Here is a 14,715-nt window from a genome sequence, read left to right on the forward strand (position 1 = left end):
AGTTTTATAGTAACTTGCACGATACTGGAAATTCCATGACAAGCTCCATTTTACTACTAGAAGGCACAGAGGAGGAAAAGGAGTATTGACTAAAAGCACTTATAAGTCTTTATTCAGCAGCTGCAAGGTAAGGCGGCTCTGCTTTTATCTCAAAAAATTTAAATGCCAAAGAAAAACACCTTTATTACTAAATGTATGATGGCACCATCATGCATGATAACGTGTCAATTACAAAACAGATTTTGGCAGAAAGTTGTTCTAAGCACACAGAAACAATTACATCCAACCTCAACTGTCTGCCATGAACATGATTATGCTATTCTGGCTAAGGCTCAGGCTAAATTGGCTTATGCTGACATTTTACTGCCAGAATAGACATTTCATTTCAACAAGAAGTCTGTTATGGAACAGGCAGCAAACAGATGTGAAAACGACAAACTTCGTGGAGACAATTATTTGATACATAAATCAGTAAAACCACCTCTAATATGCTTATGCTCCTCATATAAAGAAGCCAAGGATACTGGTTGGGAAATGTAGCCGAAGCTATTGTATTTGACCATTCATCTATTACATTTTAGGTGAGTAGTGGAAAACTTTGTTAGCCTACATATTTTTCAAATCTGCAGTGGCAGAGCTATAGATCAGGATGAAAGAACATTTAAAAAAATTAACAAAACTGTACCAGTTGTCTGTCACAATTCATTTTCCTAATTAAGTTTGCACTTTATATACCTCCAAATAAAAGGCACATGAAATGCAAACCCAGAGATAAGAAAACATTCCCATTCTTCAGATCTTCTCAACATATAGTAATATAAAAAGTTATTAAGCAGAGTTAATCTACAGCATACAACTGAATCAGAAAGCCAGTTTGAATCCTACCTTCCAGCATGCTGAGGTGCATGGCATCATTGGCTCGCTTTGGCACACTAAGCATCACCTCCAGGCCATCCTTAATCTCACCTTTACCTTCTTCACAGCACGTGAGCAGCTCCTGCAAAAGGTGAGCAGACATGAGTATTCTCTATCATGTGTTTCTACACTAATGCCATAGACAACCAAATACTACTTCTAACAAGCAAAGAATCATTTTTGGCATGAAAAAATCTTTTTGAACTTCTTCTGCCAATGATATGACAGCATACTTTGTATTTATCATGATTTGTTCTTCAAGCCCAAGCTTTCAGTTAACCACCTCTAATTTAAACGAGATCATCTGCTTAGTAAGAAATCTTTAAAATTTATATTAGGGACAACATTTTTTCTGATAATAACAGACATGGTTATCAGATGCAGTGCTACATTAATGCCCAGAACAACGCAGCTGCCAAGTCATGGAGATGGTGGAAAGCAGGACAGCACAAAAGGACTGCCCCCCGCTCCATGTCAATCTTTGCTCCACTGCACCAAAGACCTGCTCTGTACTACTGCTGATAAGAGGATTTACATTGTTTCATTTCAAGTATTCAATGAATTACTCTATTCTGTGTTCACACAGTTAAAAGCGTCCTACAGACAAAACGTTTGAATACAAACAAGCATTAACTAATGGACAGAAGTTAGAGAATGGAATATGCTGAAATGTTTTAGTGGAATTTAGGGTGATGCAGTTCCATGCCCATTTAACATCCCACAGATATTAACATAACAACGCCTGAGCTGATATTCAAATTTCCTCACATACTTTGAGCCATTTTAACAGTATCAGGTAAGATGTAGCTTACGTAACCAAAAGGGTATATTATGTGTCATTATTCAAAAGACCCACTTAATTCATTCCCTTGGGTTAAATGCCCTTTTCCTTTTTAAAGAGAAAGCCAGGTGATGCCTACTATTACCATCATTACACTATTTTTATTTAACTGCAAATACTGCCATCACAGAAAAACACTACATCATCACACTTAAATTTTGCAGAAAAGTGAGTGTAACTAAATATCCTCCAGGAGGCACAGAAGGTGAGCAGTTTCAATACCATTTGGAAAAATAAGCAGAACTTCTAGAACTGTAAAATGTTTCAGCTATCATTCAAGTTTTGGGCTCTCCATCTTTACTATGCAGCAAAGCCATCTGGCTCTGCAGGGACTGGCAAAACTGATCTATCCCATCACTTCAATAATGGACTCAATACTGCAAGATTTCTGAAACAGCACAGCCTAGAGTATTTCTGTAAGTTATAACTTAATCAAGTTGCACCTTTTTGCAAGGGAAGAACAGACAGTATGTTTCAGTTAAAGATGACTGACTTCTTTCTATCCAGCTTGACCTGAAATAGCCTGCAATGTTTTTCAGAAATTTTAAAAACAATCAGGCACTGCAGTTCTCAAGTAGAAAGGGGAGACAGATCAGTTACAGTGCTTTTGTAGGCAGCTATTACAAAATAAGCAACGCCACCTAACAGAAACCCTGTGCACAGTTCAAGAACACTGCTGCTCAGTCAACAAGACATCTGTCCACTGAGTGAAATCTCTAACTACAGCTTTCCAACAGTTTTGTTTATTTTAACAGCTGCTATTTACTTGCCATTTCCAGTCAGCATTACAAGTAAGAACTGTTTGTGCAACAGCTCTACAGGTACTCAGTGTGTGTGTATATATACACATATATATTTATATATTTTATAGATATTTAATATTAGTTTTTCATATATACAAATAAACATATTAAAATTTATGTATTTTACAGTACTTAATACCATAAACATAGCTAATGGCTTGCCAAAATTTGTTGCAGAAACCATTACAAAAATGCCCCTGCCTATATAGCCATGAATGACTTTTTTTACTTTGGAAATGCAAATTACATTTTCTAAGTAAATATTAGTAGAGAGGTATCTTTTTTGATTTACAGGAATCTGGACAAAATGATGCTTATTTATGCCTTCTTTCATTTTCAGCTGTCTCCTAAAAAATATCACAGCGATATTTGAGACTGCCCAGGACACTGTAGTCTCAGAGTGCACAGTAAAAAAAGCCCTCCTGATTTCAGCAAGAGCTTCGCCTTCTTAAGAACAGCAGAATTGGATGAAGAACTTTGAACTAATACTGACCTTTAAAAGAAGCTGATATTTTGTTATCCTTTGGACAGGTTTGATAAGGTAAGAGGAGATAGAGTTGGCCAGCCCATGTCGTTGTTGTATCTCCTACATGAAAAACACAAATGTTTGAGGACCATGAGCACCAACACTCAGATATAGGCTGCTCTGTGAGCTATGCAATAAATACATGTTAACCACAAATTCTATTTTAGCAAGGAGAAATAAAAAAAAAGACGGGATGACAAGATATTCCAGCCACAGCAAATGGTTATGTTGTGCATCTGCCTGCTCACTTTGGATAAACAAAAGATTATTACCTCCAAGGGTACCTGTGAAGCATTTCAACAAACCTAAATACAAATAGCAACAATTAGGGATATCGAACATGTGGCAACGCATTTTTAAAAAATTAAAATCTGTATTTCTTTTGTTACTCGCAAGAGAGAAAATAAACCCAACTTCAGTGTTCCAGGGAACAGCCAGGACTATCACAGGAAGGCTGAGGTGGAGGTTTCTCAGCATCCCCTGCCAGTTCAGCTGTTAATAGTCACAGAAAGCGTTTTCCCCCACAAGGGGGAGCACGAAGTACCATTGCCTAACTGAAGGAAAGCGGTTACCAAACCCTTAAAAAGCAAACAGCCACTTACAAACAAAAAAAGTATAACCTCCACAAAGCTAAAGAAGGAACGCAGAATTAGATAATAATTAGATGGGATAATTACAGATTTCAAGTGCTGATCATGGTTGAACTTCACAGCCAGTGCTTGCCATTTATCACAGCATTGGATATGTTTTAGCCACACAATTTCAAACAGCAAGTTACGCACTGCAGCTGTGTGCTTTCTAACCATGATTACAGTATCAGAAATTCCCAAGATGGGATACACATGACATTTTCACATGGTCCAGTGGTGGACAACGGAAGCTCCTGAAGTTACCTGTGCACAGAATTAGGTCTTCACGCTTCTAATCTACTTCAGGTGGATTAGGGGATGGAAAGCTCTGGATAGACTGGTTAAAACAGAGGGTTCAAAGGCGGAGGTGGCAAGAACACATTTCTAATATAGTTTTATCAGAGCCCTTTTTTCTTTTTTAAAATAGTGTTTATTAAATTTTATTTGAATTTTTTTGTCATATCTGCCCGATTTCCTGTAGCTTATCTGCTCTTCTTCAAGCACTGAAAACTTAACAGAGGCTTCACAGAAAGGCTTTACCTTACAATTTTTAGAATCCCCATCTTCTCAGTGATAGACTTTTGAAATTAACCTCAAGAGCTTCAAGGATTTTTTGTTTGGTTGGTTTTTATTATGTCCTTCCCTCTACTTCTACAAAAAAATTCCAAAAAAATTTGTGGTGTCACTACACAGCTGGTAGCTCAGCACAGTGGAGCAGGAAATAAAAAGGTGTAGAGAGCACTGTAATTGAATCATCTGTAACTAGACGTTCAACCAAAGCACCCCAGCATATCCACAAAGTCCTTCAGTGTGGCCAAAATTCCCCAGCTAGTGCAGTTCCCTAAAACCTCAAACAGCTGCTACCTTTTGGTCTTTTCTTAAGCAGAGTATTACATGTAGACCAAGTAACCTAGAATCTAAATGAGCGGTGGTTTAGCAGCTCAGAACAGTGCCAGTCAACTGAATTACCACTACATTCAATTACAATTTAAAGGTGCTCCAACAAATTTAACAAAGATTTCCATCTTTATTACATACAATGCAAACTAAGCACATGAAAATGCTAAGATTTGCAGAATGTGCTTGTGAGAGCTGAAGATTCATGTCTTAGCCGTTACTGCCTGAACCTGCTTCCAGTTCTGAACTGCTCTGATATGACAGCGACTTTTTACATTTGATTTGACAGCTTTATAAGACCAGCTGAGCAATATAAGTTAACCATGTGAGATATATGATTGATTTTCTTAAGCTGACACTAAAACGCAGCATTAGTACCAGGAAACTTGCATTGTCTTAAGAAATCAGGCACTCCGCATAACTGCAAGTACATGACTCAAACTGCCAAGGCATACTTTTAAAGATGGACACAAAGTACTTACATCAAAGTATGCTCCTGCATGTTCTAGTATCAGCTGGGTAGAATCTGGCTTATTTTTACAGTAAGTAACATACATTTGGAATTTGTCTGCCTGCAGAACAAAAAAGCAAATTTACACAGGTTATCAGAGAGCATAATTTCTGTCTCAAGAAGTTTTTACACAGTTATCAAAGAGCGTATCTTCTCTCTCAAGAAATTAAACCGTACAGAATTTTCTCCCATTCAAACCAGCAGCATAAGAAAATAATCAGGTGAGTAAGACTGAAAAAAATAGCAATGTATGCAAAAGTAGATTATTCATAGCTAAGACAAAGATACCAAACCAAATGTGAACACAGGTTTAGGCAAATTGCATAACTTCAAGAGCAGCTAAGTATTGGCATCTGACAGCAGGGCCTTCATTTTTTCTCCCCAAGGAGAAGGTAAAGGTACTTTTACAAATTTTACAAATTTAAAAGGGACCTGAGAGCAAGAATATATCCCTTCATGCTTCCTATCTCCCTTGTTACTTCTAAACATAAGTCTGACTTCATTACCCATGTAACGAAGCAGTGTCCAACGTCTTCTGGTAACTGTTCATATTTTTCCAGCTCCTTGAGGAATATACTATGGGTAGAAAAGAAACAAACAGTATAAGGCACATGAAACATTTTCATTAGAGAAGCTGATATTGATCTATTGTCTGCAAATAAAGGTGGTTAGAAAACTTGCTGTAATTCATACCAACAGCATGAGTTAAAGAGATAAAGATAATAGGAATGGATAAAAATGTGTGATAACAGAACTAATATAAAATCTAATTCAATACAAATTCTGATGTGAAGATCAGAAATTGATCCAGCAGACATACATTTAACACATAAGATTACACAAATTTAATAACTGCTGTTGTTCTCCATCAAGGTTTCCTACTGTTTAAAGAAAAATTTTTAACGTATCCAATAATTTCTTAAAAGCCGAAAGGTGTCCAAGACTGACAAAGACAGTTTCTAATGGTGTACCTACCTGGTTGCAAAAAGCAACAACCGAAACAACTGAGCAATGAGACAAGAAATCCTTTAGATTTTTTATGGAAAAGCATCCATTATTTATATGCACAATATTTTCACTAGGAAATCCCTCAGGTCATCATTTGGATTTAACACTAATATGGAAATGGAAGATAAGTTACTCACTTATTGTGGAACTCATAGATTTCCTGCATGTTTCCAAAGATAATGTGTTCTTTGTTTACAATACCAGGTGGGATCTCCTCAACTCCACTTGTCATTTCCCATAGATATGTCTGCCCAGAACAAAAAAGGCACATGAAAGTCATGATAAACTCTGAACAGAAGCACCCAGGTATCTGTAAGCATGCATTCCTGGAGAAAAATCGGGGAAAGATCACGCATCATCGTCATCATCATCTCCAGTTGTGACAGTACCTGTTGTATCAAATATACCTTGTGATTTTGACAGTAAAACCCAGGTTCTAAAACTGACAATTTAACATAGTCCCTGAGACTTCATCATTTAAAATGCACAGTCTTGTTGACAACCTCTAATGCTTCAGGATATTCCTTATCAAGGTCATGTCTGCAGTCTAGAAGTTCATGCTTTGTGCAGTAGCTAACACTGAACATTACTTGCTTCAGCGTAACAATTACTGGGCACTTTTCCATGGAATCTCTCTGAATTTCTATTCAAAAAGTCAGCTAGTAGCAGAACATGTGATACAGATAACAAGAGAATTAACACAAGCTCTTCTCTATTGCTAGCAAAGCAAATAAAGTAAACCCCTCCTTTTTCCCTCCCCTCTCTAAAACAAAAAACCCCACACATTTATGAATTGGGAAAAGAGCAAATGCTGAAACTCGGTACTGATGAAAGCAAAACATATAGGATGAATTCCGAAGTGGCTGTTATCAGATGTAATTCTAATTTTCTTCTTAATAGCAGAAAGATACTCAATTTGGTCCTATGACTGCAAACCAATCATGCTCAGCTGCTAAAACCAGAAAGAAACAGGAAACAACGGATTGAATCCTGTCTTCAAAGATTAGTGAAAAAAAGAAAACTTACATCCATGCATTCCCGGAGGTCTCTTACGTAAGCCTTTTCTGTCTGAATTAGCTCAGCCATAATGAACCTTAGATGACAACAGAAAGAATAATCAAATCTCAGTCTGTTAGATCATTATGAATGCATAATAACCAGAATACATCTTTCTCCTCATCAGCTTTTGCTTTTTCCACTGCTGCAAGAAAAATCTGAGAACTGATATGTGAAGAGAGACAACAGATGAAGGAAACGTAAGAGGTAACATCCCTCCATTATTAACCAGTGCAAAAAGAAATGGGGAAGGAGATGGAATTTTTCCTCAAATGCTTTTCACTTGCTACAGTCATTTAACTACCGTCCTCCCTCCTCCCCTTACACATTTATTTCACATTATTTCTAAAAAGAAAAAAAGCATGTTAAAACAAGTCTAACCTAGTTTTGAAAGTTTAAGATTCTGACATGCTAGAACTATCTGCGAGAACAAGTATGTGAATAAAAGGCAATAGGAGTTGTTGAGTAATATTGCTCTCTTTTTACCATTTATCCAATTTCTAAGCTTCCAGACAAGCCATGACAGTTGTTTCATTATCAGAATTGATTTATGCATTCTCATTGATTAAAAATAAATAAATTTATTACTCTTTCCTGCGGGCAGACTTTCGTTTTTCTTCGTTAAGCTCATGAGCAGCATCGCGCAGTTTCACCTCTGACCCAGGGACACTGGCTGGGATTATATCCAGCTGCAAGCTTTTGCTCTTTATTAAAGAAAGGAAGAATTGATTAAGGAAGGAGACAGAAGAAAACGATAGCGAAATCAAATGCAAGCAAAGCTTGTTTGTCTGTCATCACACTCAAATTTCTCTTACCGATTTATTGGAATCGGAGGAAATACCCAGAGCTTTCTCTAAAGAGGTCCTGTATTTCTCCATGCGCAGGGAAAAGTCTCTGTACCTCTTATCCACTGCTGTGACACATTTTTTAATCTCTGTTGCATGAGCATGCCCTTTTTCACAAAAGCCATCAGCCAGCTGTATCAACAACTTCACCCTCTCTTTGGTTTGCTACGAAAACAGGAAAATATCAAACAGTTACTAGCTCTACCTGTCATGAAGGTAGTAATTTTGCTTAACCTGCTACTAAGTGCAGCTGGAGAAGCCAAAGGAGCTAGCTTCCTCCTCTCTCTTCCCAGAACTCCTTTAAACAGATACCTTTTTCTTAAAAATAGCACAAGATGAATATAGGTTTCCTTGGGTTTTATTATTACATGACTAGAAGCAGGTTGTTTATTTTTCTTTCAAAAGTGTGCTCCATATGTAACCCAGACATTAAATTCTCCTAGACAAGCTTTAAAGAGCATGGGTATTCTCCTCATATCAATACAACAGGGTTTTGATGCTAAAGAGGATATTTTGTTCATTACCAGCAAAGCACCGGTATTGGACCTGGCCCACAGTCTCAAGAATTTACCTCCTTTAGACATCACTGAAATGTTGAGATGGAGGTAACTTCTTGTTATACGCTTTACACTTTAAGGGATTAAGACTATATTCTTTAGATCTTTTTTTATATTATGTTATGTTGTTACACAGTTGTTTGAGAGAATCTAAGAAAACAAGTAGCAGCCACCACCACCACCACCTGTAATTAAGTGCTCTTCCCCATTAACAAGCTGCCTAAGACTATGCACTTTCTTTCATATAAATCATAACTCATCCACAATGGATGAGTTTAGACCTCCACCTCTCTCTCTCTCTCTCTCTGATACCATGTCAGTGTAAACTGTACTGTCAGGGCCCTTGGTACAAGGGAGTTAAGCAAAACAGTCCATAAGAACTTGACTTCTTAATGTCAGTTGGAAAATCAACAGTTTGCCTTTTTTTTTTTTTTTTTTTGTAAATTTGTTATTCTTTTTCTTTCCTAACAGTCCCTCATCCGAGCATTTCTTTTCACTATGGAATTAGCAAGGGCTAATACATCCTCCCAACAGGTAGCGAAACGCCAAGGGAGTGGCACTAACAACATCCTTTCAAAAGGGGTACCCACGTCACGCGTTGACTGACAGAGGAAACAAGGGGGGCAGCGGTGCTCTGCGCGCTGGAAGGGATCCAGCAGAACAAAGGGTGGACTAAAAAACTCAGAAGAAAGAAAATACAGGTTTGAAAAGCAAAAGTGATCTCTGTTATTTCTGGATTCTCTTTTCTCCCTCCTCACATGTCCCATGACCAACTCCATCTCCAAGTCTCTTCTCTTCTGAGGTGGTCCTTCAGACAAATGACCACTTGCTTACTTCCTTGGCCTCTATTATTTCTCTATGAAATTTGGAGAGCCAAGATGTGGAAATAGGTGACAGTTTGAACAAGTGACAAAACGAAACACAGACAAGTTTACGTAAGCTCAGGTACTTCAGTCACACGCTAGTTGCCTGTCTTTCACATGCGAAAACTTTCAAGCCTTACAAGCGAGATCCACATCTCTGTATAGACCTCCAGAGATGCAGAGTAACATAACACTGCCGTGGCTCAAGAAGTTACAGCAGAATCACAGAATACTTCAATAAAATGAGTAACCTAACAAGTAAAGCTTTAATTTTTCTACTATCTCCTAATTAAATCACAGCTGAATAATAATATGCCTTGTTGTATTTTATATCCTAAACGCATACACAGTAATCCAGATGTGAGGATATAAAAGTGGAAATCAAAGGCCCTGCAAGGTTTGTAGGTATTTTTAAAAACATTTTTAAGCTATCTCCCTACAATTCCATCATAAGAAATCAACTACACATAGGGCTGATGGAGCTCCCATAACAGTGATTATCTTCTGATTATCTTTTGGTTTATTCTATTCCCAGCAGAAATACAGAGAAAAAGCCACTGCAAGTAAACAAATCTTGATGGACACATCCTTGGGGTTTTTTTGGGGGGGAGGAGGGGGGGAGGGGAATTTGGGTTGTTTTGTGGTTTTTTGTATCTTGCATCATTTTATGTATTTACTTTACCTTTGCTGTGATCTGAAATTCTTCATGTTCTTTTAACAACTCCTGAGTGTGCTGGATACTGGAGCCAGTGGAAGTATGCGTGGATAAATAAAACTCTCCATTGTCATGAATCCATTCTAGAGCCTAAATAAAGCAATAATGAAGGAAAATTAAGAGAGAAGGCAACATGCTTTTGCCAATAGAAACCATCTGTAATCAGTATTTCACAAACACAGATTGGCCACGGCAAATTTTATTCTTTGTCACTCGTGGCAGTCATCTAATACCTCTACAATATCAAACAGTTTGTAACTCTGAAATAATTCACTTAGTCTATGAAGCAATGCTTAAAGAATTAAAGAAAAACAACTGACACATGAATCCAAATACTTCAGGGAAGTCCACTACTACAAGACTATAGCAGTCCACTATTAAAAGGTTCTAACTGACTACGGTTTTGTTAGTATACTCCCCAGTTGAGCAAAAATCACTTTTTTGGTGTAACGCAGGACAGCTGTACTCAGAAATATGCATTTTCCAACTTTTAAAAAGTTTAAAAAGACTGCCAAATGTGGAGGCTAAACTTTCCAAGCGTGTAAGATTTAACTATCATTTCACTCTTTAGTTGACATGTATTCCAGCCTCACAAAGTATGGTCTGTAGTTACACATACTCCTAGAAATTAAACCTGTAGCAGAGGAGGAATGGGTGAGATGTATCAGTTAAACCAACAAATGTACGCATAGGTAGTAAAAGACAAGAACTAAGAACGGCAATCTAAAATTGTTTCCATTCCACATCCTGGTACCTTACTCTCTCACTATTATGAACCAGGTTGATCCAGGTTATTATCTATGTTCTACCCATGTTAATATTTGTTGCCCTTTTAAGCACAATTCAGTATTTGCGAGGAATCCTACTCTCTGGCTGCTGGAAAAAAAAAAGAGTCCTCTCAAACTGCCGCATAACAGTAAAAAAAAAAAAAAAAAAAAGTAACTGAAGACTGCCATTATCAAGCTGTTTTGCAGCTCTTAATACAGGCTACTACAGCAGCATGCAGAGGCACATGAACATAGAAACTTTTTGGTTCTACAAAGTATCAGATGTTCAAAGAGTTTAATACAGCTTGCTTAGAATTTCCTTGTTACTAAATGCGTGTGTACCTTCTGTGTCTTCAGTAAATATATACAGCACTAGACAAAAATTTAACACCCCAAGAGAGAAAGTAGTAGATTGCTAGCGGGTCCTCATTCTTCCTTTTCTCTCTCATACTTTGTTTACCCTTTTACCTATCCACATTACCAAGAACAGGAAAAGTTTTATCTTGGTGGACAGTAGATACGTATTTTTCAAGAACATAACTTTACACTGAATCAGAAAAGGCATCATCTGTATTGTAATTCCACCAACAATTTAAGATCATCAAGGCTGTAACTGAACAAAGTTAATTCTCTTCCTTCCACTTAGGATGCTTTTGCCTCTTGGTACAAAAACTGAAGTGAGTAGAAAGGCTTCAAAATTCAACACTGAATGCGAATGTGAGGATGCCATTTACCTAGTCACATACTAGTGCGGATGCAAGCCTGATGAGATGGGCCTGTACTTTTCAAGCGCCGCTGATGGAATCAAACCAACAACTCTGGGACTAGTGTCAAGAAAAGGGACATTTCAACCAACCATCTGTACGATGCCCCTTGTCATTCTAATGTCAACCTTTGCAAGTGAAGACTGATATGGACAAGCAGCATAGCTATCACTGATACTGCAAACAACATTTATTTTGATACTTCTCATTTTTAACTTTTTAACCTCCACCTTTTTTTGGTGGGTTTATTACACAATGTTGGAATGAATAATAAACAAAAAAACTTCCCCTCCCCAAATGTTGCCCTTTCATAACTTTTTGACAGCTCTCTAGAGCCATGACATGACAGAAATTCATCTAGATGTTAATTCCTACAGTTTAGATCAGCTCTCATTTCATGTGAGGATCAGAATTGTATGTTGGAGACATGTATCACCATACAAGGAACTGGAGAAATCAATTTAGTGACCAGGTGAGCCCTTAACTCTGGAATGATTTGAGAGTCTACCATTTTCCTCACAAACCACTATGGTATCTGCTCCCATAGCAGGGCATCAAGTTCTGAAAGTACAAAGAATGGGTTCTTCCAAACAAAAATCTAAATGAAGACCGCAATATTTCCATTTTCCAGCTAATCAGTGTGGAGTCCAATACGGTTTGGGAGCACTGAACTGGTGATTGCTGAAAAATGGGATTTACAATGAAAATGCTGACAGATCTTTATCTCCAGCGTTTGACTATTAGTCAGTAATCTCTATACAAAAGCAAGTCAGTCATGTGCTTGGCAGAGGCTGGAGTTAAAGTTATTCAAAAGTGGGATGGGGGGCAGGGAAGGGGTGGTGGTGGTCGTTTAAAGAGGTATTAATCTTTAACTTCACTCCAAGATTTATCTTGCGTTACTTTTTTTGTGAAAACATGAAAGACAGACATTAGAAATCTTTCAAGAGATCAAAACAGACCACTAGTATTTAAGCCTCTGTCTATATCGGCTGTCAGAAAGAAAGAAAAAATTAGGGTTTTGAGTTCATTAAAGTATATCTAACTATATTTCACACTACAAGCATTGTGTCCTGTTCTGCAGAACAGGAACAGATAGCTTCCTTTCTTTGTCCTATATCCAGTTAAAAAAAAAAAGTAGTAAGAAACCACTGCAGATCATTCCAGTTACTAATTCTGCCTTGGAACTCCCTATTTATTTTTATGGCTTGTGTTTTGATTAGTGAAGTGGATTTTTTTTGTGTGTGTGGTAGTTACCTAAGAATTCTTTCCAGACTGATAAATTCAACAAAATACAGAGAGGAGAATCTACCATGCAAGAAACCATGAAACCAAGTACATGCAGAATTGCAAAAACTTTCCAAAGTCATTCAGTTATTGTTTAATGAGTTGGCCAACTTGTCAGTTTTCTAAAACTGCCAATCAACTTAATTAATGTTTTTTCCCCCCAACATCAGAGAAAAAATGTTGCTGCTTGTTATCTTCCTGGCCAAATCAAGTGTGTGTGAAAGTTAGCAAGCGTAACAATTTGTCAAACACGAGCTTGCAGAAATGAGATTCACCAGTACCAGATCAAGTGGCAGAAATAAAACACTACCCTTAAGTTACAGCAGTAAAGACACCCTGCCTCAACAGATTTAATTGTTCTGTATTAAGGAAAAGCAAATAATTTAACTTACTTTGTATTTTAATCATTGATCTTTCAGCCATTTGAAATATTGCAGTCAATGGCAAATTTGTTATTGTGGGACAAGTCAGCGTATGTCAAACCTCGATCACACTGAAGAGGATTTTTATATAAAACCCTCACCTGTTTGGCACTTCTTTCAAACACCACGTACTGTTGGCATTGATCAAGACGTCTTTTACGCATGGTCCAATAATGCAGCACACGATTCTCCCTCTGGAAGAGTTCATTCAAGATATCTGAAGAAATGAAAATAGTTTCACAGAGGTTATGACAACCAATTTTGAAATATCATATTAAAATCAGCAGAATAAAGTACTTTATATTGTAGAATTTACCATACACTTACTCTTTGTTTTACTCTTTTTCCTGATATTCATGAAACACAGTGTTCCTGTTTCATTATTATTTACAGAATGTTGGTTAAAGAAACTAGAGATGCAACTAAAATGTACTAGTAACACCTTTCATCTCGCAAATACTTTTCATATGGGGACTTCCACTGTTTATAAGAGAATTGAAATTGTAGTCTGATAAAGGTGGTTCTTGATGGGGTTTCCTCAGAAAGAACGAGCATGCACAAGTAATCACAACATGCTTAACATCTCATATTAATAATAATAATAAAAACCAACTTTTCTGAATGTACCAGTCTCCTATAAAATATTTTAATAATTTAATACATATGGGCAAATACACAGCCTTAGGTCACTACAAGAACAAATGCAACATAAGCAGATATTAAATGTACAGAAACCCAAGTAATAAAAAAAATACACAAAATTACTAAGTTTGTAATTCCCCTTAAAAAAAAAAAATTACAACCAACAGCAGTATAATTGAGTAAGCTGACTTGTTTAAATATGAGTGTTCATTGAGCCTTGGAACAATTTCCAGGTAATCAAATAATTAACTCCACGATTTCTTATTCCATTCCTGAGTATCTAAAACTGTCTGCCATTGGGAAGTCACATCCAAATTCCACCATTAACCTGCAATTCCATGTGTCTGGCTTACAAATTCTTCCTGGATGGCAAAGACCTTCTGCTTACGATATGCAGAAGATTTTATCTGAACTCTGCTCCTTTAATGTTTATTGGTTTTTTTCTTCAAAGAAATCCTAGCATTTTCTTGAAGCTCACTTTACCCACTGCTTCTTCCAGAGCAGCAGCCCTTCCAGACTTTGTAGCTACTGCAAACCCAGGTGGCAGGCTGAAATACATGGAAATGGGGACACCCGACGTCTCTGCCGGGTGATTCTGTCAGAAGTGCAAAGAACCCAAGGGGAGGTCTACCAGAAGCAGAAGAGACTACAAAAAAGGCTCATTCTTCAC

At 37.3% G+C, this 14,715-nt stretch overlaps 1 protein-coding gene across 1 annotated transcript in view; it reads right to left on the minus strand.

The window, feature by feature from the left end:
* The window catches only part of TRIO (trio Rho guanine nucleotide exchange factor), a 264,384-nt gene that overhangs the window by 83,449 nt on the left and 166,220 nt on the right, over positions 1-14,715 (minus strand). The window contains exons 20-29 of the mRNA XM_075706194.1: positions 13,505-13,620; positions 10,134-10,256; positions 8,002-8,196; positions 7,775-7,890; positions 7,157-7,223; positions 6,268-6,377; positions 5,629-5,698; positions 5,094-5,183; positions 3,053-3,145; positions 886-997 (exon numbers count right to left, since the gene is read on the minus strand). Coding sequence (XP_075562309.1) covers positions 886-997; positions 3,053-3,145; positions 5,094-5,183; positions 5,629-5,698; positions 6,268-6,377; positions 7,157-7,223; positions 7,775-7,890; positions 8,002-8,196; positions 10,134-10,256; positions 13,505-13,620 — 1,092 coding nt within the window. The remainder of the gene's footprint in view (positions 1-885; positions 998-3,052; positions 3,146-5,093; positions 5,184-5,628; positions 5,699-6,267; positions 6,378-7,156; positions 7,224-7,774; positions 7,891-8,001; positions 8,197-10,133; positions 10,257-13,504; positions 13,621-14,715) is intronic.

This window comes from Pelecanus crispus, chromosome 2 (assembly GCF_030463565.1).
Source record: "Pelecanus crispus isolate bPelCri1 chromosome 2, bPelCri1.pri, whole genome shotgun sequence".
Taxonomy (NCBI): Eukaryota; Metazoa; Chordata; class Aves; order Pelecaniformes; family Pelecanidae; genus Pelecanus; species Pelecanus crispus.